Raw genomic sequence first — 26,544 nt, 5'->3', positions numbered from 1 at the left:
TTCTTTCTTTCTTTTTTTTTTTTGAGACGGAATTTCTCTCTTGTTGCCCAGGCTAGAGTGCAATGGCGCGATCTCAGCTCACTGCAACCTCTGCCTCCAGGGTTCAAGAGATTCTCCTGCCTCAGCCTCCCAAGTAGCTAGGATCACAGGCATGTACCACCACACCAGGCTAATTTTGTATTTTTTGTAGAGATGGGGTTTCTCCATGTTGGTCAGGCTCGTCTCGAACTCCCAACCTCAGGTGATCTGCCCGCTTTGGCCTCCCAAAGTGCTGGGATTACAGGCGTGAGCCACCGTGCCCAGCCTGAAATACACTTTCAAATAACCCATAGGTCAAAGAAAAAAAATCACAATGGAAATTCTGAAATATTTTGAAATAAAGCTGGGCACAGTGGTTCACACAGTGAGCCAAGATTGTGCCATTGCACTCCAGCCTGCGTGTGACAAGAGCTAAACTCCGTCACAAAAAAATAATAATATTTTGAAATAAATGATTTTGTAAATAGTATGGATCAAAATTGGTCGAGTATAACTAAAGCAGTGCATGGAAGGAAATTTCAGTCTCAGTGTCATCTCTTAGGAAGAAAGCCTGAAAATTGAGCCATGTATGCATCTCAAAAAGTCAGAAAAAGGCATAAATCAAACTCAAGGAAGAAATAACAAATACAAGCACACAAATTAATGAAATGGAAAATAAAATGGGCTGGGCGTGGTGACTCAGCCCTGTAATCCCAGCACTTTGGGAGGCCAAAGCTAGTGGATCACCTGAGATCAGGAATTCAAGACCAGCCTGACCAACATGGTGAAACCCCATCTCTACTAAAAATACAAAAATTAGCTGGGCATAGTGGCGCCTGCCTGTAATCCCAGCTACCTGGGAGGCTGAGGCAGGAGAATCGCTTCAACCCGGGAGTCAGAGGTTGCAGTGAGCCGAGATCGCACCATTGCACTCCAGCCTGGGCAACAAAAGCGAAACTGTCTCAGGAAGGAAAGGAGGAAGGGAAGATGGGAAGAAGGGAGGGAGAGAGGGAGGCCGGGCGCGGTGGCTCATGCCTGTAATCCCAGCGCTTTCGGAGGCCAAGGTAGATCACCAAAGGTCAGGAGTTTGAGAGCAGCCTGGCCAACATGGTGAAACCCGTCTCTACTAAAAATACAAAAATTAGCCGGGCATGGTGGCCCATGCCTGTAGTCCCAGCTACTCGGGAGGGTGAGGCAGGAGAATTGCTTGAACCTGGGAGGCAGAGGTTGCAGTCAACTGAGATTGTGCCACTGCATTCCAGCCTGGGCAACGAAAGAGAAGCTCCATCTCAAAAAAAAAAAAAAAAAAAAGAATGGGACCCTGTCATAATAGCGAGGACTGCTAAAGCCTGAAGTGGATTATTTGAAGGTGAATAAAATTGCTAAGCCCTGGGTGAGACAAATCAAGGTCGTATTTAGTTTAACAGTCTACTTGTTCCATCAGCTACTGAGAAGGGTGTGCTCAATCTTCCACTACGATGGTAGATTTGTCTCTTTCTTCCTTTAGTTCTGTCTGTCTTCGCTTCATGTATTTTGAAGTGCTGCTATTAGGTGCACATATATTTAGAATTGTTTTTATCCATGCTCTTCAAGGCAGCTGTTCCCTAAGCCCATCCTGGAGAATCATCCCCAGGTGCAGAGGCAGCCGTGCGTGGGTGGCCTGGTGGCTCCTGCAAGCTGCAGGCCCTGCTTTGTGCCACAGTGAACCTAAGCAGGCACCGTCAACCCCGCCTCCCACAGTGCTGGATCTTGTGTGGCTCTGAGGCACTAGCACAGACTTTGGAGCCACAGAGACTCTGTTCTGTCCTGTCAGTCTAGCCCCTCTCTAGCTGATGCTTGAATCCATTTTCCTGCAGCCTTGACCTCCCGGACACAAGCAATCCTCTCACCTCAACCTCCTGAGGAGCTGGCACTACATGCATGTGCCACAATGCTTGGCTAATTTTTCTTATTGTTTATAGAGACAGGTCCTCGCTGTGTTGCCCAGGATGGTCTTGAACTCCTGGGTCCAAGCGATCCTCCCACCTCAGCCTCCTGAAGTGCTGGGATTATTGGTGTGAGCCACCATACCCAGTCATTGTTTCTTACTCTTTCCATAACCAATTGTTCCAGTCCCCCACTCCATTCACGTGGCCTGCAAGTCTGACTTCTTGTTCTTGGCTACTGTCCTTAGACCAGCTTTTCAGGATAGGCCTCTAGCCTTGGTGTGGGTCCTGGCGGGGGTGCTTTTGGGGCAATCGATCCTCAGTGGTGTGCCTTTTCCAGGGAAGTTGGTGGGTTGCCTGCCAGGACAGCTCTGAGAGGGATACTGAAGGCATGGCAGGGAGGGGCCAGGCTGGGAGCCTGGGGAAGTGGGGAGCATGTTGGTCTGGCTCTGCAAAGCCGTGCCCTGTCTGCCGGGCTTCTTGCATGGCACACAGCTAAAAAACTGTGAACTAAATGTTGGGGCTCGCTGGTTTTCTGCATTGTAGGAAGAATGGAGCCAAAGAGAAATTGTGAGTGTCGCGATGGCTCAAGCCCTGGAGGAGGTGCGGAAGCAAAGGGAAGAGTTCCAGCAACAGGTGGGCCCTGTTTCACGCAGTTGCACGAGCAGCAGGCCCATCCTGCCATGGGACTGTCGGAGAGGCCCTGTCTCTCCAGGGTGGGGGTAGTAGACACAGGGCTCAGGGAATGCAGTCAGCTGCGTGGGCCCCCGTGCTCTCTAGGAAGCTGGTAGACAAATGTTATAGAGAAACCCTCACCCCATAGGATGCCGTTTTCTGATTTTTCAACTATCATTACCTGGAAAATGGTCCATGCTCAGGGGCCTACTGGGCTCTGATTCTGTGAGGTGGCCCATCATTGCCCACCTGCCCCAGAGGCCACGGAAGGTTGGGTTGAGTTTTTGCAGGAAGTATAGGAAAGCCTCCCTTGAAGGTAGACTTCACACCTGTCCCCAGGGCTTCTAGTTAAGTGGCTTTAGGTCTTTGGTAAGTCCTTAACAAATCTGAGTCTCCTCTGATGAGGACTCTAGTCCTTCCACTTACACTTCCGGGAAACTATTCTATAATGAGGTAACATATATCAAATACGTGTCTAGTGTTGGGGATGTTGTAGGCACTCAGGAAATGGAAGTTACGGCAGCTTGTTGGGCTGGGCAGAATGGCCATTGTCTGGTTGACCCACTATTGGCCAGGGGGCAGTGGGAGGAACTGCCCCTGTGCAGGGCCCCTGCCAAGGAGAACGGATTTGTGCACGGTCACAGGAGCAGAGCCCAGCTGGGGGTTTGCTCTGGATTGTGGACTTCAGGGAGGGATTCATGGTGGACCCTGGAGAGTGGGAAAGTGGAGATTTCTGTGGGAAGATGGGTTCACTGCTCGCAACCTTCCCTCTTGTTGATTTTTCTCTCCAAGGCAGCTAACCTGACAGCCATAATAGACGAGAAGGAACAGAATCTGCGGGAAAAAACCGAAGTGCTTCTCCAGAAAGAGCAGGAGATTCTCCAGCTGGAGCAAGGTGAGGAGTCTGTCCCTGGCAGAGCCTTCTCTCCTTTTCAGGCCCAGCATCCTGCCTTGTGACAGCCTTGCCACCAAGCAGCATGGAGGCACTGGGCTCACGGTGCCCCCTTCCTTCCTTCCCGACCTAGGTCACAACTCTGCCCTGCTGCAGATGCACCAGCTGCAGGCCGAGCTGGAGGCCCTGAGGACCCTGAAGGCAGAGGAGGCTGCAGCGGTCACGGAGCAGGAGGACCTGCTGAGGCTGCGGGGCCCATTGCAGGCCGAAGTGCGCTCAGTCAGCGAGTCGCACGTAAGTTCCAGTCGCGCCTGCGTGGGTGCTACAGCAAGATGCAGGGCAGGTGCTGAGAGTGCCCCTGAGGAGGCAGCAGTGGGGACGCACGGTGGACAGGACACTCCCCTGCATGGAGGGTCCTTTCTTTAAAGTAGGGCACTCAGCCAGGCGCAGTGGCTCACACCTGTAATCCCAGCACTTTGGGAGGCTGAGGCGGGCGGATCATGAGGTCAGGAGATCGAGACCATCCTGGCTAACATGGTGAAACCCCGTCTCTACTAAAAATACAAAAAATTGGTGACAGGTACCTGTAGTCCCAGCTGCTCAGGAGGCTGAGGCAGGAGAATGATGTGAACCCGGGAGGCGGAGCTTGGTGGAGCCAAGATCGTGCCACTGCACTCCAGCCTCAGCGACAGAGCGAGACTCCATCTCAATAAATAAATAAATAAATAAAGTAGGGCACTCATATGGCTAGGAGGCCATGATTCCTGAAGAGCCCATCACAGATGGCCCTTGTCAGTAGACAGGGGAGAGCAAGCCCTTCATCCCAGCAAAGACTTGTCGTGTGATTAGTTGTGCGCATTGGGCTTTGGATCTTCTCCAGGAATTTACTTCCTGGCCAGTTGCCTATTAGATCACAACAGCCCACACCTAGGGGATGAGTCTGGCTCCCCTTCCCTGTACACCTGTGGCTCAACTTCACCTTACCTGTCCTGGCTCTCAACTTGCTGCTGCCACCTTGTAGGTGACCTCGAGGGCCATGCAGGACCCTGTGTTCCAGCTTCCAACTGCAGGAAGAACACCAAATGGTGAGGTTGGGGCCATGGATCTCACGCAGCTACAGAAGGAGAAACAGGACTTGGAGCAGCAACTTCTGGAGAAAAATAAGGTGAGGATGCCCTTTGCATGGCTGTTTCTGTCTCCACCAGGTCCCCGCCCTCAGGCCTAAAATGACCCAGTCCATCCTCGGAGGTTTTTATGGTACCCCCTGTACCTCCTGGGAACCATGACCCCTTTCACCCAAAGGCCTTCCTCCTGATCTTCCGTTCCTCCTGATCTTCCGTTCCTCCTGCACTGTGCTCCTCCACACCCTCCCCAGTCCTCTTCTCCCCACCCCCTGGAGAACTGGCCAGGTGTCAGGCTTGGGCAGCTGCAAGCCTTCATGTTCCCTGCCAGCTCGGCTGTCCCCAGCCAGGCCATAGCGACAGTTCTCTTTCCTCTGTACTTCCTTTCTACAGCTGTGGAAGGACAGCACTGATAGCTGCCTTTAAGGGTTTGTTTGGGTGGGAGGAGGGGGTATGAAATGAAGGTGTTTGTTAACCGTCCTATAAACTTTATAAACTCTCTGGTATTTGGTAGAGGCTCAATAAATGTCATGGTCCCACCCCTCACCCTCCAGCCTTTTCACCTATATAAATGCAGGATCTCATTTAATCCTGGTTCTTAAAAGTGTCCTGTGAAGCTTAGTATGCCAGCCGGCTATTGCTCTGGCCTGAAATTCTGCCCCCAAATTGTGTGTGTGTGTGTTTAGATCTTTTACAAGGGGGAAAGTGTTCATTATGTATAATATAAAATACAGAATCTTTGCACAGTGGCAGTATCGTAGCCAATGAGGGTCTATCTGAGGCGCGATTATTGCTAATTGAAAAAAAAAATACACACAGAAGAGTACAAAACAGATGTGTGTCTCAGTGAATTAACAGAAAGTATAACCACCCTGATGCGAATCAGGACATTGCCAGCATCCCAGAAGCCCAGCCCCCTGGGCCCCTCACAGCCCTGTCAGTCACTCCATCCCAGCCCTTCCGGCAATGACTGCCTTGCTTTCTTCCCTAGTGTCACGTCAGCTCGCATTGCTCAACCCCACAGTTTCGTTGTGCCTGTTTGTAAATGTCCCATGTGCCCCTAGGACCTCTGTCTCTGGAGCCTCTGGCCTTACCAGCTGTGCTGCCTTCCTGCCTCCTTACTCAGCGTTGGGTCTGTGTCTGTCTCGGGACCACTGCCTTCCCGACACCTCTGGTTCTCTGGCCTCTCTCCCTTTCCTCAGACTGTCCTAGCCAAGCTCTGGTTAAACTTGGGCTAAACTCAACTCTTCCCTGCTCCCTGCCTGCAGCCATGGAGCCAGACCTGGCTGGAAAGTGCCATCACCTGGGCATTCAGGTCCCCTCGAAGCTCAGGACCATGGTCCTGTGGGCAACCCAGTGTTCCCCGCGACCCTGCCTCATCCGTGGGCCTTCACGCCCCTTTGCTCCTAACCCCAACTTCATGTCTACCTTCTCTCCTCTCTTCACCTCAGCCCTGCCTCACCCGCCCTGGCACTCCCGCCTCCTGCTTCTCTGAGAAGGGATGTACCACAGCCCCTCCTCATACCCTGGTCCCTCACCTCCCCAAGCACTACGCCAGCCGCCTCCCCCTTCTTGCCTAGGTCATTTTTTCTTGGAGTCGTCCCATCCATTGAGAAGTGCGCTGTCATGCAGGCACCTTATGAAAGCCCTTGGTTGACACCCCTTTGCCCTGTTGCTGAGGCTCTGCTCACCTCCCATGCTGACAAGTTGAAACTTTCTGTGTCTGCCATCTCCATTCCCACTCCTCATCTCTCAACCTTTCCCCCACCACTCCACAGAAGAACGCTCTTGTCAAGCTCATCAGTAACATCTGCATTGCTAAATCCAGAAGGCAGTTCCTAGTTTTCCCTCTGATTGGCCTGTTAGCAGCCTTGGACAGGCGCCTCTTCCTCCTCCTGAAGCTCCCATCCATGGCCTGCTCCTTCTCCGTCTCCTCTGATGGGCCAGTCTCCTTCCCACTGCCACCCGCCGTGCGCAGGGGCAGCCCTCACAGCTCTTCTCTGCACTGTGCGCCCTTCGCTGCGATCTCGCCCATGCCCTGTGCAGCTGGCTCCCCTCCCTGCCTCCTGCCCAGATGGCTCCATGGACGCTAGCCTCACAAACCTGTCTCCACGTGAGCTCTAAGGTGTCTGAAACTCAAAACATCCGAAAACACACTTCAGCTTCACTGTGCTCCCTGGCTGCCATGGCCACCTTTCCCATCTCAGACGGCAAAAGCCTTGGAGTTGTCCTGTCTGCCTTGGTTCTTTCTCCACCGGCATCCAGGCTGTTAACAGATTCCTTCAGCACCCCCTTCACACATTTCCCAGAATCCACCACTTCACATCGCTGCCACCTGCTTCAGGTTACCATTGTCTCTTCTCTGGAAGATGGTGTCAGACTTCTAACTGGTTTCCCTGGCACTCCTCTCTTAGCCCTCTGATGACTTCCTATCTCTTGATGAAAGCCTGAGTCCTTGCAGAAGCCCGCAAAGCCCTGTGTGGGCCCCTCATTACCCCTGCCAGCTGAGCCCTCCTGTCCTCATCACTCCCTCTCAGCCACAGGGGCCTCACCTCCCATCAAGCACCCTCTGACCTCAGGGCCTTGGCACTTGCTGAGTCTTCCGTCCGGAAGTGCCTTCCCCTAGTCACCCTCACTTTCTTTATGCCATCCCAACCAGCCTCACCACCAGAACCCCACCTCTTACCATGCTGCCTCTTTGTGCCTCTTCATACCCCCAATACACTGCGGATTTGATTATTGATTCTTTTTTTTTTTTTTTTTTTTTTGAGACAGTCTCCCTCTGTCACCCAGACTGGAGTGCAATGGCGTGATCTTGGCTCACTACGACCTCTGCCTCCTCGGTTCAAGTGATTCTTTTGCCTCAGCCTCCAGAGTAGCTGTGATTACAGGTGCCCACCATCACGCCTGGCTAATTGTGTGTGTGTGTGTGTGTGTGTGTGTGTGTGTGTGTGTGTGTGAGATGGAGTCTCTCTCTGTCGCCAGGCTGGAGTGCAGTGGTGCAATCTCAGCTCACTGCAACCTCCGCCTCCCGAGTTCAAACAATTCTCCTCCTGCCTCAGCCTCCCAAGTAGCTGGGACTACAGGCGCATGCTACCACACCCAGCTAATTTTTGTATTTTTAGTAGAGATGGGGTTTCACCATGTTGGCCAGGATGGTCTCGATCTCTTGACCTCGTGATCCACCCGCCTTGGCCTCCCAAAGTGCTGGGATTACAGGTGTGAGCCACCGCGCCTGGCCTGTTGATTGATTCTTTTCCCCCAAAGGGTGAACTTTTGTCTTTTTTGTTGCCGTTTCTCCAGCCCCTAGAACAGTGTAGGGACTTAGTAATTATTAGATGAATTACCAAGTGAGAGAACCCAGGAAACCAAATAACATAAGATAAAGTAGCGAATGTACTTTTGGGACAGTGTCCAACCTCATGGTCAGCCAAGAGAATAGAAATCGAAGCCACAAGGTGCCATTTTACAAAATTGGGTGTGTTGGAGGTCACTTAAAATGCCTCACAGGGGAGGAGTTAGAAACACTTTTGTGGTCCTCGGATTCAGTCATTCCATTCCCAAGAGAAACACTGGGAATTCCTCGCTTGGGGAAACGAAGTTTATCCCAGCTTTGTTTTAAAGTGGAAGCCCGGGCTGGGCGCGGTGGCTCACTCCTGTAATCCCAGCACTTTGGGAGGCCGAGGTGGGCGGATCACGAGGTCAGGAGATCGAGACCATCCTGGCTAACACAGTGAAACCCCGTCTCTACTAAAAAGACAAAAATAATTAGCCAGGTGTGGCAGCGGGTGCCTGTAGTCCCAGCTACTCGGGAAGCTGAGGCAGGAGAATGGCGTGAACCCAGGAGGCGGAGCTTGCAGTGAACCAAGATAGCGCCACTGCACTCCAGCCTGGGCAACAGAGCGAGACTCCGTCTCAATCAATCAATCAATCAATAAACAAAGTGGAAGCCCAGCCACGCAGTAAGACAGGGGCATCCCCGGGAGTTCCTGTCACACTATACGTTACAATTAGAAAAGCTGGAGGAGGCAGTGATGACTCTGATACATGAAAAATGTATTTACAATTCCAGCCACACTGTGCAAGAATGGGGATGTGGACTGGGGGGACATGAAAGAACGCATTTACATATATTACCATTGGGAGACTTCGAATAAATTTTTATTTAAAACCGGGCACGGTGGCTCATGCCTGTAATTTCACCACTTTGGGAGGCCGAGGCAGGCAGATCGCCTGAGGCCAGGAGTTCAAGACCAGCTTGGCCAACATGGTGAAATCCCATCTCTACTAAAATGACAAAAATTAGCTGGGCATTGTGGCACACGCCTGGAATCTCAGCTACTCAGGAGGCTGAGGTGGGAGAATTGCTTGAACCCAGGAGGCAGAGGTTGCAGAGAGCCGAGATTGTGCCATTGCACTCCGACCTCAGGGACAGAGTAAGACTCCGTCTCAAAAAAAAATAAAAATTTCCTATATTATGAAGATTTTAGTTGAGAAAATAAGTCTCAGCATGTCTAGTGAATAATGGACTGTGTATGGAATGTGTAATAAATGTAAGGCTTATAATACTAATTAAACATCAAAGAAAATCAGCCAGGCATGGACAGCTGTAGTCCCAGGTACTCGGGAGGTTGAAATGGGAGAATTGCTTGAGCCCAGGAGTTCAAAGACTGAATCCAGCCTGGGCAACATAGTGACATGCTGTCTCTTAAAGAAAGAAAACAGAAAGAAGGCCAGGCATGGTGGCTCATGCCTGTAATCCCAGCACTTTGGGAGGCCAAGGTGGGTGGATCACCCGAGATCAGGAGTCGAGACCAGCCTGGCCAACATGATGAAACCCTGTCTCTACTAAAAATACAAAAATTAGCTGGGTTTGGGGGCAGGCACCTGTAATCCCAGCTACTCAGGAGGCTGAGGCAAGAGAATTGCTTGAACCCAGAAGGCAGAGGTTGCAGTGAGCCGAGATTATGCCACTGCACTCCAACCTAGGCAACAGAGCAAGACTCCGTCTCAAAAAAATAAAATTAGCTGTGTGTGGTGGCGCACAACTGTAATCCCAGCTACTTGGGAGGCTGAGGCAGGAGAATCATTTGAACCCAGGTGGCAGAGGTTGCAGTGAGCCGAGATTGCACCATTGCACTCCAACCTGGGCAACAAGAGTGAAACTCCATCTCAAAAAAAAAGAAAAAAAAAATTAGTCAAGATGGTGGTGTGCACCTGTAATCTCAGCTACTTGAGAGGCTGAGGCAGGAGAATCACCTGAACCCGTGAGATTGAGGTTGCAGTGAGCTGAGATCGCGCCGTTGTACTCCAGCCTGGGCGACAGTGAGAATTCATCTCAAAAAAAAAAAAAAGGAAAAGAAAAGAAATTATTTTCCAAATTATTTATCTAAAACTGAATGTTGATGAGTTGTGCAGAAAAACCATGATCTTGTTAGGGTATTCACAACAAGCATTGCAGATTATTAATGTATTTCAAGAGAGCAGTAGTGATGAGAACCATAAATCCTCACCTAAGTATCCTACTTGGGGATCACAGCATAAAAATCGAATTTCGATGGCAAAATCTATGGTCCAGAGCTTTTTCCAGCTGGGCTGTGTGTGGAGAACCAAGCCCCTGGGAAGGGATGGCCAGCACTGGGGCACTCATGTCCACACAGAGGGACTGTGGCCTCTGTGGGACGTGGAGACTCCAGTGTGTGAAAGCAGTGGCCCAAGAGGGATGACAGCCCAGCAGTCGTAGGCACAACACGCGACAGCTGAGCACCAGCCTCTCAGGATGACTTCTCAGGGCAGAGGCTCCTCACAGGCGTACAGGGGACCCCGTGGGATCTTCAGCTCTGTTTCCTTTGGTGAAACATGCATATAATGATTGACTGTCTGTGGGGTGGGGCTTGTCGCAGACCATAAAGCAGATGCAGCAGCGGATGCTGGAGCTCCGGAAGACTCTGCAGAAGGAGCTGGTGAGTGCCCCCACAGGAGCTGGCCCCACTTCCCAGCCCTCCCCCTGCTGCCTGTGCCTGGTCCCCCTGAGGTCCCTCGCTGCCTATGCTCCCCCCAACCCCTAATTAATTGCAAGGGGTCACTGGGCAGTCCAGTGTTAGCTGGTGGGCCAGCCTACCAGCCTGCATGCACCTCTGAAGCAGCTCCGTGGCCGCGGCCCTGCCTGCCTTCTCTGAGCCTGCATCCTCATCTGAAAGTGGGGTTGTCTGCCAGGCCAGCACAGCCACGCTCTGACAGTGTGTGTGTGGCAGAGTGCTTGGCCCGATGCGGGATGCTGGCAGCTCCAGGCCCCAGGGACATGTGTTCTTGCCACAGATAAGGGAATATCTGAGTTTCCCCAAATGATGTCACTCCCTCCTCAAGCCCACCTGGAGGTGCTTCCTTCTCAGGTGGGGCCCTTTTTGCCCTACAATAGTGATCATGGTTTGGACCAGGTGAACCTCCTGTGTGATTTTTTTCCACCTGCCTCAGATGGTTCAGTGTAACATCTTTCCCATTGGTTTTTCAGAAAATCAGACCCGATAATGAGCTCTTCGAAGTCCGGGAGAAACCTGGACCTGACATGGCAAACATGGCGCCTTCCGTCACGAATAACGCTGACCTGACGGATGCCCGCGAGATCAACTTTGAGTACCTTAAGCATGTGGTTTTAAAATTCATGTCCTGTCGCGAATCCGAGGTAAAGGGCTTTTGAAGTGTCTTTTGGGTATTGAGGCCCCACCCTACAGTCTGTCCTGCAGGAACCCCTGCCCAGCCCATTTCTCCCTTTTCCTCGTACATCCTGATTTGACGCCCTTGTGGGCGCTCAGTCATTTCTCCTGCTGGCGATGGCCTGTGGAGTGAGCGGCTGGCGGGAGAGGCCATGCAGGAACCGGCTCCGGGTGGGAGATGTGGGCTCCACTTCTAAATCCTGGCCTGGGTGCGGAGGCCGGGAGCAGAATCCACCCATCACTCCTGGGTCCTGCCAAAGGGTAGGGTAGCTGCTGGGGAAATTCCCTGAAGCCTGCCAGGCCCCTGAGGATGCAGGGGAAGAAAGAACCTATCATTGCTGCCAAACTTCAGAGTGCCAGAGCGCCACCCACCACCTGGTCCTGCTAACCAAAGCAAGCAGGACATGCCATGTAGCTCCCCCCACCACCCCACCTCACCTCCACCTTGGCCTATGGCAGCAAAACTTACTGTGTTTCAGGCTTTTCATCTTATAAAAGCTGTGTCGGTGTTGCTGAACTTTTCCCAAGAGGAGGAGAACATGCTCAAAGAAACTCTGGAATATAAGGTAGGGTTCTCTGGTCTACTGTTAACAGCTTCCAAAATATGTCGTCAGTCATCCCAGCAGTAGCAGTTGAAGACCCCTTAGCCCCACACGAATGTAGGTAACCAGCACAGCTGCATGATCAGCTTGGCTGCTGTTGGATGAACTTGATCCAGGCATTTTTTAGCAATGACATCCTTTTTGCCCAAACGTCTGTGCTGTACTTGACCAACAGGCCACATGTTTTTCAAAGCATTTTCATTGATTGTGCTTTATTGAGAGCCCCAGGTCTGGCTCAGCACTCAAATTCCAAAAGTGTCTGCATAAATGCTCTAATAGGAAAAAAACCTACAGTTCCACTACCTTATTCCTGTCAACTCAGTGTTTTTCTCCCATTTCCCTCCGGTACTGAGCACGGGCCTGCAGACTGGTTATTGGAACCATCTTGCTGTGCTCAGAGCCAAAGGCAGGATGCGTGGGGGGCAGGAGTGACAGGCTCAGGGGAGGGGAGGGGTGGTTCAGTTTCCCTGGCACTAAGTCCTGATTTGCATCTCAGAAGCCTTTTCTGTTTCAAATGCAGATGTCATGGTTTGGGTCCAAACCAGCTCCCAAAGGCAGCATCCGGCCATCTATCTCAAACCCTCGGATACCATGGTCCTAGAGGGGACTACCCAAGGATGGAGCTCCGTGGGTTGACACTTTTTCTGTGAAAAGAACACTGACACACCAGTCTGGGTGGGTTTTTAATCACTGTAACTGCAGTATTTTGTACAAGCGTCTAAACATTGTTTACAAGACTAAGGCCCACTTCCCTGCAGGCTGACCTGAACCTCAGGGGGTAGCTGATCCTGTCATTCTGGTCACCAAACAGGAGGGTCCTGGCACTACCCAGATTTCCACAGTGCTGCTAATAACCCAGCTCCAGCCAGCACCCTGTCTGCACCTGAATCCTCTAACTTCACAGTAGCACTTACGGCTGAAGCCATCAGCATCTGGCAGGCACACCTGAGTCACCATGTAGCGATGCCGCGGGAGGTAGAGACGGCCCTTTGAGATGGTGCCCGGCAGGCGAAACCCACCTGCCTCTGCCAGGAACAGCCAACTCCATGGGAACTCCATGGGGGTGGCTTTTAAAAATTCAGAGAGTTAGAAGCTTTTTATCCCTTCCTCTCAAGAAAACATTCTTTCACCTTGTCTCTCAAACCACCTAGAACTTTAGAGGATCCATCTTTAAGGGCCGGTGTGGATGAATGAGGAATATGCACCTTTCTGATGGTATCTCCACTTAAGAAAACTAGCAAATACATGAAAAGACCCTAAGTATAGTACCAAATACACTCAATTGCCTTTTTAATGAATGTACTTGTCTTGGATAGGTTGCTGGTAAACCATTTTAAACTATTTTTTATAGCTGAAGTTCTTCACTACTATAAACATGTCTTCTGTATTATAAAATCCATTTAACTGGTGTTCTTAAAATCAGAGCGTCCAGAGGGAATTCTTCCTAAAACTAGGATTCCCGTTCCTTTGTCTTCTCACTCGCACTCCGGCACTGCTCCCTCTGAAGCGCAGTGGGATCTGTCTTGATTCTGTGCTGCGCGGCCGCTGGGCAATGCAGATCACCCGTCTTCTGCTGAAGGACAGTCCGCTGTCTCCAGTGGGGCAGCAGCTGTCCCCCAGCCTTGATGGAGACATTGGGGCAGTCGACCTTGTATGTGGAGCCACTCTCTCCCCCTTATCCCACCCCAAATACTTAAAATGACACTACACCCGGACAGCCCCCAGCTGGCTGCGGCACTTGTAGCATGCACGACTCTGGTAGTGACCAACAAAAATTTGTTTCATGGATTCCTCGTTACTGAGGAAAGGGAACATGCTGGTTCTGGAAAAACCACAATATTGAATCTGAAAGGAAACTGTTTATTGTTTGATGAAAGTTTCACTGGTTAAATAAAAAACTAAATTAATAACTGGAGCTCCTAAATTTATTATCCATTATCCAGTGATGGAAAGTTGTAGTTCTCAATCATGCTTAGGGCCAAAATAGGTATATAAAATGTATGTCACAGAAAAACACCTATTTGCAACGTTAACCTAATGAAATTTCCATGAAGAACCAAGCCAGGGCAGCATCTCCTTAGTCCCAGCTCAGGCTCTCTGCCTTCCAGAGGCACCCTTCTCCGGTGACTGACCACCTCATCTGGCTCCTCCTTGCAGACACAGTTGTCCCTTGTTTAGAACACGAATTTCCATTTACCTGGTGGGAACACGAAACAGGAGTCTCTTCTCCAAGTTTGATGGGTAAGAGGCAGCCTTTTTTCAAAGTAAGATTTCCTTTCTCAACTGTTCCAGGAAAGCATCTCTAAGACTGGGTAGCTCAAAGCCAGCCAAAGGCAGCTACTTTTCCACGGAAGCCCATCCGCTGCCTCCGTGGCTTCTCCAGCCCTCGAACTGGTCCCACACGCACCCCAGGTCCCACTCCTCAGCCGTTTTAGGTGTAGCTGTGGGGCCCGTTCCTAGGTCTGTACTCACTTTAGGGAGGCTTCACTGACTAGGCTTTCCTCCTGCATGTTGAATTTCCTTCAGCTTTAAGAGGAAGAGTGGAGTAAATATTCTAAGTGATTTAATGCACTTTGACTTGTATAAAACTTTGTGATAGCGACGGTATCTATAGCCCTTTATACAAGCAGTGGATCTTGAGCTCTCCTTCCATGTTGTAAATAGGATTGTATTCTTGAAAACTGCTGTAGAAAATTCATCTGTGGTGCAATACACTTTTTGATTAAAGCTCTTCAATCCAGATGCAACTACAATGGATTTTACTAGTTTGGCGTGTCACTATTTCTTTGACTCATTAAATCTGGTATTTTGTGTCTCGTATTTAACACTCCAAGGCCAACTTCAAGGGCTAGAGAATGTTTGTCTTTCAGAAAGAACCTCCCCCGACTGGACTTGGGTGAATAAATGTAATTTAATGAAGCCAACAGCCTCATTCTACCCCCCAAGAATTGCAGTGGTTCTGCAGAGGGGCTGAGGAGGGGAGAGCTGTGGAGGGGAGGACTGTGTCACTTTGGTCAAAGTCTGTATCCAAGGGCTGTATGACCCAGAGGAGCTTCAGGAGTGTGAATGGGGCCCTAAACTTTAACAGAATGCAAGCTGCAGTTACACGTGCTGAAAAGGAAAGAAAAGCGTTTTTGCCCTTCAGAGAGGCTCTGTTATTGGTTATGGGAAACAAAATTATCTCTTCTATCTATTTGCTGATTGCTCCCCATTCCTGACATTTAGTTCTTTAAAGAAAACTTGTCCATGCAGCAGTGATTCTGCAGCACAGCCAACCCAGCATCAGGAGACGTGACCAGGCACATCGGAGGCCCCACCCTCAAAAGATTCCAAGTGCAATCCCACAAACTGAAGACTTCTAAAGCCTAGATCAATTATTAAATGTTTGGCACTTTATTAAATTAAATAAGCTCCAAAATTAATTACATACAAATCAAAGGAGTAAGAAACAATAAATAGTTCATTCAGCAAACACCTCTCTGCAGCAGCCAGCGGCTCTGAGGCCAAGGCTGGCGTCCTGTGGCAGAGGGCCTGTGGATTGCCATGCTCGCTCCTAGGGGTGACTCAGCAGGGGCACAGGTCTACTCCTCCCACGTCGGGTTTCCGGAACAACTGAACTCTCATTCATTACCATCCCATTCATTACCATATTTTTACATATATGAAACACACCGCAATGTATATACTAATAAGCCAAGAGCTTTATTGATGCAGCAGGCACTTTACAATGAGCCCAAGAGTGTCCACCTTCTCTGGGAAGACGGGATGTCTGTACAAACTCTTGGGTTTTTTTCCACTTCAAAAACACAAGCTCTCCCGTTTACCACAGCCCTTGGATCTGCACCTGCCCAAACCATCCCTCCCCCAGTGCACACAGGTGCACCTGACCAACGCCAGCTGCCACTCTGGTAGATCGTCAAAATGTCAGTTCTGCAGTACTCGGAGACAAAGGCATAGACTATCAGATCCTAAACAGGATTTAGGAAATAGACGATTTTTCCCTCCACCTTGAAAATAAAATACATTTCAGCAGATACATGTCCTGAAATAGTTTACTTGGGAGTTCCTAGGAAGATGGTCCATTGTCAATCCCTTCTTCACCAGCCTGGGCATCCAGAATTCTTCTCAAGGTAACATGAGTCTTTTTATTTTTTTTTAAACAGTCTTTCTTGCTGTAAGAACTCTTATAATGGAGCCTAGTCCTCCTACTGCTAAGGCCTGTGGGGGCAGGAAAAGAAAACGTGTCAGATGAGACCTGGCTGGCCAAGGGGAGCCTGGCTTGCCAGAGACAGGGGGGACATTCCCTGACCTAGATCCATCACAGATCCCTTGAAAGAGGATTCCTGAGACAGAGCACATTCTAGGGAAGGAGCCCTGGCCTGGAGCCGTGGGGTCCTGAGAGCTGCCGGCTCTCGAGCAGAACTGGCTTGAGAACGCTGTCACCAAGCACACAAAGCAGAGCCCCTCGAGTTTCCCTTTTGAGACAGGGTGTCACTCTGTTGCCCAGATCACAGCTCACGGCACAGCCTTGATGTCCTGGGCTCAAGCGATCCTCCTGAGTACCTGGGACCACAGGTGTGTACCACCATGCCCAGCTATTTTATTTTATTTTTTTTGAGATGGAGTTTTGCTTTTGTTGCCCAGGCTAGAGTGCAATGGCACGATCTCAGCTCACTGCAACCCCACCTCCCCGGTTCAAGCAATTCTCCTGCCTCAGCCTCCCAAGTAGCTGGGATTACAGGCGCCCACCACCACCCCCAGCTAATTTTTGTATTTTTAGTAGAGACGGGGTTTCACCATGTTGCCCAGGCTGGTCTCGAACTACTGACCTCAGGTCATCTGCCTGCCTCCACCTCCCAAAGTGTTGGGATTACAGGCGTGAGCCACCGCACCCCGCCTAATTTGTTTTTTTGTAGAGATGGGGTCTCACTACATTGCCTGGGCTGGTCTCGAACTCCTGGGCTCCAGCGATCCTCCTGCCTCAGCCTCCCAAAGTGCTGAGTTTACAGATGCACACAAGCCCACTGAGTGCCGCCTGCTGAGGTGGCTGGCAGGCACCAAGCTGCCTTAAAGGGACGAGAGGGCCTGGCCTTCCCATCATATAGAGGACTTGTTCACTTCCTTCTGAGCCCAGGAGAGTGGAGGCCAAGGAGGCACAGCACACCCACCAGCAGACCTAAGGCCACAACCACAGCCCAGCACCAACACCGCCTTAAGGACTGGTCCACTGTAAAACCCTTCTCTTCCAACTCAACACTGAGCCTCTGAGGAAGACAGGCAGGTTAGTAACTGCCTGGTCTGCTTTAATGGTGGGTGTGCTTGCTGTGGCACTAGGGGTGTGCGGGGGAAGGTGTGGGAGGCAGCCCCAGTGGTACAGGCAGGACACAGGCTGCCAAAGGCCTTGCTCTCACACAGACCCAAGCGAAAGGCAGACACAGCTCTTTCTGCTTCACCTGGATGAAGGCCATATTAAGCAAGGTCAAGGTTTCTGCCCACTGCTCACTCTGGCCTGGTAAGGCTGAGGCCAGGGCAGGAGGAAGCCCTTAGAGCTGGCTGGAGGACTTTATTTCTAAGAACCCCCGACAGCTGCCTCCACCACTGCAAAGTATCATGAAGCCCCAACCAACCAGCAAGCCCCCCTCCTACCTAGACTCCCCGATCACCTTACCATGCCGTGTTATCTGCCCACATGTCCTGTACCAAGGGCACCCTGTCCTGCCTGGCATAAATCGGCAGCTAAAAGCAAAAAAGTAACTGCGATGACCAGAAACAGCAAGTCCCTACCAGGAGCTTCCTTGGGAGAGGGAAGTGACCAGATGTCCCAGGTTGGGGCTCGTCCTCTGACCCCACACGCCTAGCAGACCGACCTACGTTTGTTCTGGAAAATCCGGCCTGCTGATTGAACACTGGGGCAAGCCAGGTGGCTCACTGGGGTGCATGGCAGCGTTCACATACCTTTTCGTGCCACTGGAGTAACACTGCACTGCTATTTTCTGTGGGCTTCTCAAAGCCTTTATAAATGTACTTCATTAACAAGTCAACACCGTTTCTGTCCAGTGACTGCACAGCCTGCTCAATCTCGCTGCTCTTGAAGTTTGTGAGCACTTTCAGCACCACGCCCTGGGCTCGCTCCTGCAGACGAAAAAGAGCAAGTGAGGCCCAGAGCTGTGCAGGCCGCCATGCCCCACACCAAAGCAAGGACACAGGTCTCCAGAAACACCACCCAGTTCCTAATTCGTCCAGGATGGTTAAAATAAGCAGGCTAGAAGGTCTTCTGTGTATTTAAATTTCAAAGTATCTTTTATTTATGCCAACAAGTTATTCTACTTATTTTGGTGGGAGTAAGTAGTTTACTAGGACAAGTATCAACTCTGAGAGAGAGAGAGAGAAAATAAAAACGAGGGAAAAAGAGAGGGAGAGAGGGGCAGGGTCTCGCTCTGTTGCCTAGGCTGGAGTGCAGTGGTGCAAGCTCAGCTCACTGCAGCCTCTCCCAGGCTCAAGCAATCCTCCCACCTCAGTTAGGGCTAGAGCCACATACCACCATGCCCAGCTAATTATTTTTTTTTAATTTTTAACACTGACAAAGTCTCGCTATGTTGCCCAGGCTGGTCTCAAACTCCTGAGCTCAAGTGATCCTTCCATCTACCAAAGTGCTGGGATTACAGGCATAAACCACGGCACCCGGCCCATCACTATTTTAGATGACACCAATAAGGCCTTGTTATATTCCACAATGGTGGCGAACTATCAAAAAATCAAACCAAGTTGACTCGGCTCCAGCATCCCTCTTGTGTTCACACCCAGAAGGGCGGGGCCGTTCCCCAGAACTCTGTGAAGGTGCAGCCATCGGTGACATCCAGATGCTGTCACAGCTGCTAGAATCCCGGCTGCAGGGAGACCCCTTTCCCTGAACCAAATTTTAGCCCTGGTGATGCAGTAAGCACAATTTAGTTTTTAGAAGGTAGGAAAGCCTACAGGTACGTAAAATCCTTGGGCAGACAAAGCCTATTCAGGCTGTAGGAGCATAAGCACCACAGGTGAGCGACTTCATGCATTTTCCTCGTCAGCCAGGGCCAGGCTGACTTCTCAGCCTACGAGGCCGCGAGCGGGAGTGAAGGCTTCCGTGGGGAGTTTCTCGTATAAACACTGACAGCTTTGATGTCAGAGGAGCCTCACCACCTAGGGAGTGCCAGGAGGCTCCCGTGGAAGCACTGCCCAGTGCCAGCTCACTCCCTCTGATGCGGATGAAACGGACGCCGCCCAGAGCCCGGAGGAGCTCACACTCCCACTGGCCAGACACCCACAGCCCTGGTCCCAACAGCACCCAGCAGAGCCGCAGCGCCAGCCCTTTACCTTCACAGCTTGATTCTTGGTGTTGACGGGAGAGTTCCGCAAGGCTGCATGGAATGCCCGAAGCATGTCCCCTGTGCATCACCACCAGTTAAGGATGGCTAGGCTCAAGCACGTCCACGCTGTCATTAACAAGCTCACTTCAGAAACAGCTCAGGGAACAGTCAGATGGGATCTCATCCATACCACCCACCTTCCACGGCTTCCAGGTGGGCAGAGACTGTTTACCGCCCGCGCGAGGAGGGTGCAGGGCACCTCTGCCAACCATGCAAACCCTCCTTCTTCCTCCCTCTCTACCTTCCCCATCAAAGCAACTGCCCTTGAGGGGTAACTTGCTGTAAAACTGGACTGCGCTCACTTGCACCTGCTTGGTGCTGGGCACTGTATCTCCCCTGCTGGATCCTCACAGCACCCGTACATGTGAACTGGAGGCCGTTCTCATCTTCTCACTCTAAAAAGGGGGAAATGTAGGTACAAAGGGAGATCTCCCAGCTCTTCATCAATGCTCTTCATCAATTAAACTATTAAGGAAATTTAGATGTGCTAGAACTTCTAAGACCTATTGGGATCAATGAGGTCCCAACTGTCACCTGGAAGGAGTTTATCAATCTAACAGAAGCTTTTGTCAACAACGAGCCAGTCTCCACCCTTACCCCCCCAACCTCAGTTGCAATCCTGACAACACATTCTTTGCTGAGTTCTGAATACCCAGCATGCAAAAGAAAATTACAATCTGGGTTAGGTCCCCAAAGGTGACACCTATTTTAAACTGAATTACATCAGCCAACTTTCATTTCCTCGTGTGAAACACTGGCTTCAGCCAAAAAGCTTCAAAAATAGAACAAGGAATGGCTTCTGCCCAATCGGGTCTCTACTCCTCTTCACGCAGTGATACCCACGTGCAGACAGGAAGGGCCTTCGGAGCAGAGCTGAATCTCCTGGCTTCCCCAGTGTGAGCTCCATCTTGAGTGAGCTGGGTCTGCGCCACCAGGCGAGCCACTCCCAGCCCTGGTTCCCCAGCTCCCTGCTTGGCTCTGATCCACCTTCCACACTCAAGAGGCAGCCCAGTCCCTCTGTCTTTCAGCTCTGGAGTTTCTTTTCCCCCATCCAAACAAGGCCAGCCTGATACCAGCCACTGATAACCGCTACCTTTTAACTCTTTTTTTTTTTTTTTTTTTTTTTGAGATGGAGTCTCGCTCTGTGGCCCAGGCTGGAGTGCAGTGGTGCCATCTCGGCTCACTGCAAGCTCTGCCTCCCAGGTTCATGCCATTCTCCTGCTTCAGCCTCCCGAGTAGCTGGGACTACAGGCACCCACCACCACACCTGGCTAATTTTTTTTTGTATTTTTAGTAGAGACGGGGTTTCACTGTGTTAGCCAGGATGGTCTCGATCTCCTGACCTCGTGATCCGCCAGCCTCGGCCTCACAAAGTGCTGGGATTACAGGTATGAGCCACCGTGCCCGGACCTTGTAACTCTTTTCTAATGTGGTGTCCCCAAAGCAATAAGCAGGATCCCATAGGCTGAACAGAAAACATAGGCTCATTTGCTCTTCATGTAAACCTGGCACAATTAACAAATGGAATCATTCAAATGATGGATGGGGAAGGGCAGGGATAAGACTAGTCCACGGGGGCAAAAAGCCGCTGCTGTGGCGTTACCTGAGCACCATGTGTCCAGCAATCACTCGGTCCATTGACGGGTGAGGGCCTTCAGCAGCTGGGTGATGTGGGGTGCAGGGAGGGCCTCCCTGAAATCACCTATCATTCATGAAGCCGGCCGTCACACTTGGCTGGCTTTAGACCTTTTCAGAGAATAGGCTGTGGCGCTGGGGGAACCCTGCCCAGCCCTTGATCTCTAGATCTTCCTCAATCACGGCACAACTGACACTGTGGACCCACGATTCTCTGACGTGGGATCTCAGCTGTGGGTCACAGGCCTCTGCCCACTGGATTCCAGTGGCATCCCCAAGCTGTAACTATCAAAATGTTTCTAATTTCCTGAGGTGGAGGGGAGGGGTGCAAAATCGCTCAAAACCACTGCTCTGGACAAAGCCCTGATCCAGAAGTCTAGAAGCTGCTTCACTGAGGGGGAAAGGAACTCATACTTTTAAATCGCCACAAGGTCTCGGATCCTGTGCCTGGTGCTTTCACATGCCATCTCATTCCAAAAATCCCAGTAACAACAATCATTATCTCATTTTAAAGGCAATGGAACTGAGGCTCAGAGAACGGAAATTACCTGCACAGGGTCACAAAACTAAGCTGTCTAGATGGCCCTGGCACCCAAGCTCCTCCCACAATCCCGTGCTGCTATTCTAGCTGCAGACCTGAGCAGACACTTGCTGTGTGCCCCGTGATGCTGATGTTAGCCCATGAGGCTCCCACAGAACCTAGGAAGCCAGCATGGCTGTCTGCCATGTAACAGAGGAGAATGCTGAGTTGTGAAACGGTATGTGACCTATCCGAGGTCAGAGCCAGAGCATGATGGCGCACGGTGTGCGAAGATGCACAGCCGAGTTCCTTCTACCCCATCTGCGTGATCTCCCGCCACACACACTTTCCTATATAGCCCCAGGACAGGGTCCCTCTCTGCCCTCCCCAACCCCAATCCCTCTATCCCTCTCCCTGCTCCCCTGTCCTCAATGGTCTAAGTCCAATTCTTGGCACATGATAGAGACTCAATAAATATCAGTTCCATTCTCCTCCCTACCTGGGTCCGGTATTTGCCAGGGTTTCAGTTATCTTTATCCGCTAACCTCCCTTTCCCCAACCCCAGGTGGAACACTCTCCATGGTAACAAGGTTTCTGACGCTGCCATGAATGGAGAAACGACCATCCCCGGGATGTGCGAAGCCCAGGCCTCTAAGCAGCCTCAAGGAACCTGTTACCAGGCAGGGGAGTCCCAAGACATGACCTTCAACAAGGCTCTGCACCCAGACCAAGGCAGCAGCTGACAGGCTTGACTTCCTCATCTGTTCAATGAGGGTCCTGGGCCAAAGGCCTGACCTTGGAGCCCCCTTCAGCACTGACTCTCCATAAGCCAGGCCCTGCACCTGACTACAACCAACCTTCCCTCCTGGGGACCCTTCCCTTGACCCCATTTCATAACTAGGGTGGACTGGGAGATCCTGATGGGGCAGGAATGACAAGCTTGAATCTCCACTTCCGAAAACACATTCCTGTTCAAACCAAGTCTGAAGGTTTTCGTTTTAAAGGCACACTGAGGAGCACTGCCGGGCTCCCCCTAAAGCAGCAGGCCCCACTTTCCAAGCTGAGTCAACTGGTTCAACACCGAGAACCTGATTTATGTACAGCATGGGCCTCCAACCCTGCCCCCGCCCGTGCGGGGGGAGGGGACAGGCTTCCTGGAACACCATTTGAATAAAGAAAAATCCTTCCGGTGAGAATAAGTCAGTTTCCTGCGCTCATACTGCTAAAGGACCAAGCAAGGCTGTGACAATCACCTCTATTTTTAATCTTTTCTAAATGCTGTTTTCTGTGGCCACAAGAACAGTCATTTCCAGGCGTGGGGCTCTACTTTCACACTTCACTTCAAGGTGTCTGGTTTTTCTTAGCTCTGAACTACTAGTTCTTTCCGCTGCTTCCTGCACCAGAAGGGTACTGGGGGGAGCCAAGACTCGCTTGCTGAGCGTAGCTGAGACCACCAAGGTGACCAGAGGAACCACAGGGTTCCCCTTTCTCAGCATTAAGCGGGAGGGTTAGACTAACTGGGGGAGGAGAGGCACAACCTTAGACCCCAGGGCTGAAATAGGGCGGCCGCCTCCACTCCCTCCTGGGTCCTGTCTTCCCCACAGCCGTCCACCCACCTATCTTCACGCCCTGCGGCAATCTGGCCCCGGAAGACCGCGCCCCAGCCTCACCGATCACTCGGTTACTCAGATACGGCTCACCTCCGCCCCGCCGCCGACCCAGCCCCGCCATAGGCCCGATTTCCTGCAAGGGAGAGACGGAGTGCTGGGGCCCCCAGGAAGGGACAGCGTGAGGGGATGAGGAGGCAAGAGGGGAAGAGAGCGCGGGGCACGCGACCTGCGGGGCTACCGAGGGAGCCCGTCCACCGGGTTCAAGGGCCTGAGGGGCTGCGCTGCACAAGAAGGGGCCAGGGCTGAGGAGGAAGGACCCAGGGAGACCAGGATTCAGGGAGCACGGCCCAGGGGAGTCAGGTCGGCAGGGAGTTGAAGGCTGACCTGAGGGGGCCGGGGGTCGGAGACAGCGGAGGCCCGCCCGAAGGGGCCCGAGAAGGTGGGAAGGTAAGAAGGCCGCGCGCAGGCCCGGACGCCGCGTCAGGGAAGGATATTGCCGCAGGAGCCCGTCCACCTCGCTCGGGTCCGGGCCTGGCTCCGCCGCCGCCGCCGCCGCCTCCTCCTGCTCGTCCACAAATTTGTTCTCATCAAATTCGTCGATGTCCACCCGGCGGAAGCGCGAGGACAGCGTGTTCCGGGCCATGGCGGGAGCTCGGCGCCCGCTCAGCCGGCTCCACTTGCGGCCCGACCTCAGCTCTGCTCCACTCGCACCGGCTCCGGCTCGGGGGCGGGAAGCGGCCACCGGGCTGCTCCCAGCACCTCCTCCACCGCCTCCGCGCGCAGCCGCCGCCGCCCGCCCACTTCCGGCACACGCCGGATCCGGAAGCGTCATCGGGGCGGGGCGGAACCTGGCCCGTGGAGTGCTGTATTGGATCTCCGTGGCCACTCCGACCTCAGTCTCCGTTCCGCGGAGCCTCTGTCTTACCACTGAGGAGCGGCCGCCCGGTATCCTTGCAGGCCCCGCATCGTGTGTGCCGTAACCGCGCTGGTTATCCGGCTTTCCCGCGCCTTCGAGGAACCCCTGGCCTCAGCGGGGCCCGGCGCGGGTTCCCGGGATGATCCCTGCCTGTACGGTGGAAGGCTGGGCGCCCGGGAGAAGGCTCGCGGCTCTACTTCTCGGGTGCTGGGCAGGCTTCTTGGAGAAGAAACCTTCGAGCTGATGACTGAGGGATGAGTAGGAGTTCCTGTGCCCGGGGAGTGACGCGGGAGGGGTCTGTGTCTCGGAATCTTGAACGCCGCCACACTTAGCACGAGGAGGTCGCCTGTACACAGAGGTGACCCTGTTAAAGGAGTGGGAGGCTTTAAAGACGTTTAGTGCGATCAGAGGGCTGACAAGGCGTTGAAGACGTTGTGACTCGAGGGTTTCTGCGACCCCACGTGTGTAGCAGTCACCTTGACCAGGCAGTTGGGGCCCCAGGAGAGGAGATGGCCCTATGACCACCGTCCTGGCAGGAGAGGCCTGGCTTGAGAGGCACATCTTGACAGAAACCAAATTCTCAGAATCTGAGATGCGGGAAAGCGGGTTAGGGAAGTCAAGGACGACTCTGAGGTGTCAGATTTGGTGCCTGGGCTGTTACCCCAAGGGTTCTGTTAATTGATCTTAGCCTTAGGGTAAGTAAAATGGGTCTTTTTATATAATACTGTGAAAAGTGTTTTCATCTAATAGTACTCTTCTTAATAAAAGTTGGAATGTGATTCATTTTTACTGCTTCGAATACTTCTCATTGAACTGTGTCTAAAGATCAAAAAACTATTGCCAGACTATGATGCAACCTAATCTTCCGTGGTAACCAGGATACAGACTCCCATAGTGGGAAACTGGCGCTAAAGAAAAGTCTCCGCCTGTAATCCCAGCACTGCGGGAGCCGAGGCGGGCGGATCACCTGAGGTCAGAAGTTTAAGACCAGCCTGACCAAAATGCTGAAACCCCGTCTCTACTAAAAATACAAAATTAACCGGGTGTGGTGGCGCAAGCCTGTAATCCCAGCTACTGGAGAGGCTGAGGCAGGAGAATCGCTTGAAACCGGGAGGTAGAGGTTGCAGTAAGCCGAGATCGCGCCATTGCACTTCAGCCTGAGCGACAAGAGCAAAACTCCGTCTCATAAACAAAAAAAAAGTCTCAGGGGTCCTGGAAACACGAAAAGCCCACCTACAATACAGTTCCATATCTGGGAAAAAGTCTTTGTGATTCAGGCCTGCCACGAGACAGCAGAAATTCATATCCCCAGAACATCCGGGTCAGAAGGAACTTGAACCCAGAAGTGCCCATTTTACCAGTAAAGAAGCAGCCCCCAAAGAAACTGGTAAATGGAATAATGTCCCTGCTCATGGTCATGGACTTTCATTCCACCCAGGGAGACAGCATTTAAAAATTCATATTATACTATGTCAGGGCTGACAGTGTTGAGGGGGGAAAAAAATCATGCAGTGCCTGAGTGTGCCTTAGATAAAGTGATCAAAGGAGGTGTCCTGGCCGGGTGCAGTGGCTCACACCTGTAATCCCAGCACTTTAGGAGGCTGAGGTGGGCGGATCACTTGAAATCAGAAGTTCAAGACCAGCCCGGCCAACATGGCGAAACCCCCGTCTCTACTGAAAATACAAAAATTAACCGGGCAAGATGGTGTGCACCTGTAGTCCCAGCTACTTGGGAGGCTGAAGCAGGAGAATCTCCTAAACCCGGGAGACAGAGGTTGCAGTGATTGGAGATCGCACCACTGCACTCCAGCCTGGGCGACGGAACAGGACTCTGTCTCAAAAAAGAAAAAAAAAAAGACCCGGCGCACTAGCTCAGGCCTGTAATCCCAGCACTTTGGGAGGCCGAGGCTGGCAGATCACCTGAGGTCGGGAGTTCGAGACAGCCTGGCCAACATGGTGAAACCCTGTCTCTACAAAAACACAAAAATTAGCTGGGCATGATGGCGCGCACCTGTAATCCCAGCTACTCGGGAAGTTGAGCGGGAGAATCACTTGAACCCAGGAGGCGGAGGTTGCAGTGAGCCGGGATCATGCCATTGCACTCCAGCCTGGGTGATGAAATGAGACTCCATCTCAAAAAAAAAGGTGTCCCTGAGGAGGTGACACTGAACAGAGACTGGAAGGAAATGAAGGAGGCAACTAAGCGAAGGCTTAGAGGTTGGGGTGGGCTCGGTATATTTGAGAAACAGCCAGGAACAGAAGAGAGATGAGATGGGGGTTGGGAGGAGAGTAGGACTGTGTAGGCTGAGGAAAGGACTCAGTCTTAATTCAAATGGGACAGCTCTGGAAATTCTGAGCAGAATAGTGATATGATCAGAGGTCTGAATTATTTGAAAAGGATCTTCTAAGCAACTGTATTGAGAACACATCTGGGATCGAGAACCAAAGTAGAGAGGTGATTTAGATGGTGACAGCAACCGTCCAGGGGATAGTGGTAGCCCAAGTCAGGCA

The 26,544-nt window shown here is 51.9% G+C and overlaps 2 protein-coding genes and 1 non-coding gene across 7 annotated transcripts in view; 2 read left to right on the top strand and 1 right to left on the bottom strand.

Annotated features, from left to right (window-relative positions):
- Positions 1-14,703, top strand: part of GOLGA1 (golgin A1) — a 65,963-nt gene extending 51,260 nt beyond the window's left edge. For all 5 annotated transcript variants that reach the window (XM_037994087.2, XM_037994085.2, XM_008006261.3 and 2 more), the window contains 8 exons: positions 2,490-2,579; positions 3,411-3,513; positions 3,644-3,804; positions 4,532-4,675; positions 10,535-10,594; positions 11,143-11,313; positions 11,824-11,910; positions 12,467-14,703. In XM_037994087.2, the coding sequence (XP_037850015.1) occupies positions 2,490-2,579; positions 3,411-3,513; positions 3,644-3,804; positions 4,532-4,675; positions 10,535-10,594; positions 11,143-11,313; positions 11,824-11,910; positions 12,467-12,547 (897 nt within the window). In that variant the 3' untranslated portion in view covers positions 12,548-14,703. The remainder of the gene's footprint in view (positions 1-2,489; positions 2,580-3,410; positions 3,514-3,643; positions 3,805-4,531; positions 4,676-10,534; positions 10,595-11,142; positions 11,314-11,823; positions 11,911-12,466) is intronic.
- Positions 5,367-5,510, top strand: LOC119622364 (U4 spliceosomal RNA). The gene has a single exon (XR_005239015.1). It is a non-coding gene; the product is annotated as a U4 spliceosomal RNA (small nuclear RNA).
- A 613-nt stretch (positions 14,704-15,316) lies between the features above and the next one.
- ARPC5L (actin related protein 2/3 complex subunit 5 like) lies at positions 15,317-23,912 on the bottom strand. Its single transcript, XM_008006270.3, has 4 exons — positions 23,612-23,912; positions 19,300-19,372; positions 17,902-18,078; positions 15,317-16,164 (listed from the first exon to the last, which is right to left on the bottom strand). The coding sequence occupies exons 1-4, from the start codon at positions 23,758-23,760 to the stop codon at positions 16,102-16,104; spliced, it is 462 nt and encodes a 153-aa protein (XP_008004461.2). The 5' UTR covers positions 23,761-23,912; the 3' UTR covers positions 15,317-16,101.
- Positions 23,913-26,544: the final 2,632 nt, after the last annotated feature.

This window comes from Chlorocebus sabaeus, chromosome 12 (assembly GCF_047675955.1).
Source record: "Chlorocebus sabaeus isolate Y175 chromosome 12, mChlSab1.0.hap1, whole genome shotgun sequence".
NCBI lineage: Eukaryota > Metazoa > Chordata > Mammalia > Primates > Cercopithecidae > Chlorocebus > Chlorocebus sabaeus.
The sequence above is the reverse complement of the archived record's forward strand: the minus strand, read 5'-3'. Positions and strand labels throughout refer to the sequence as shown.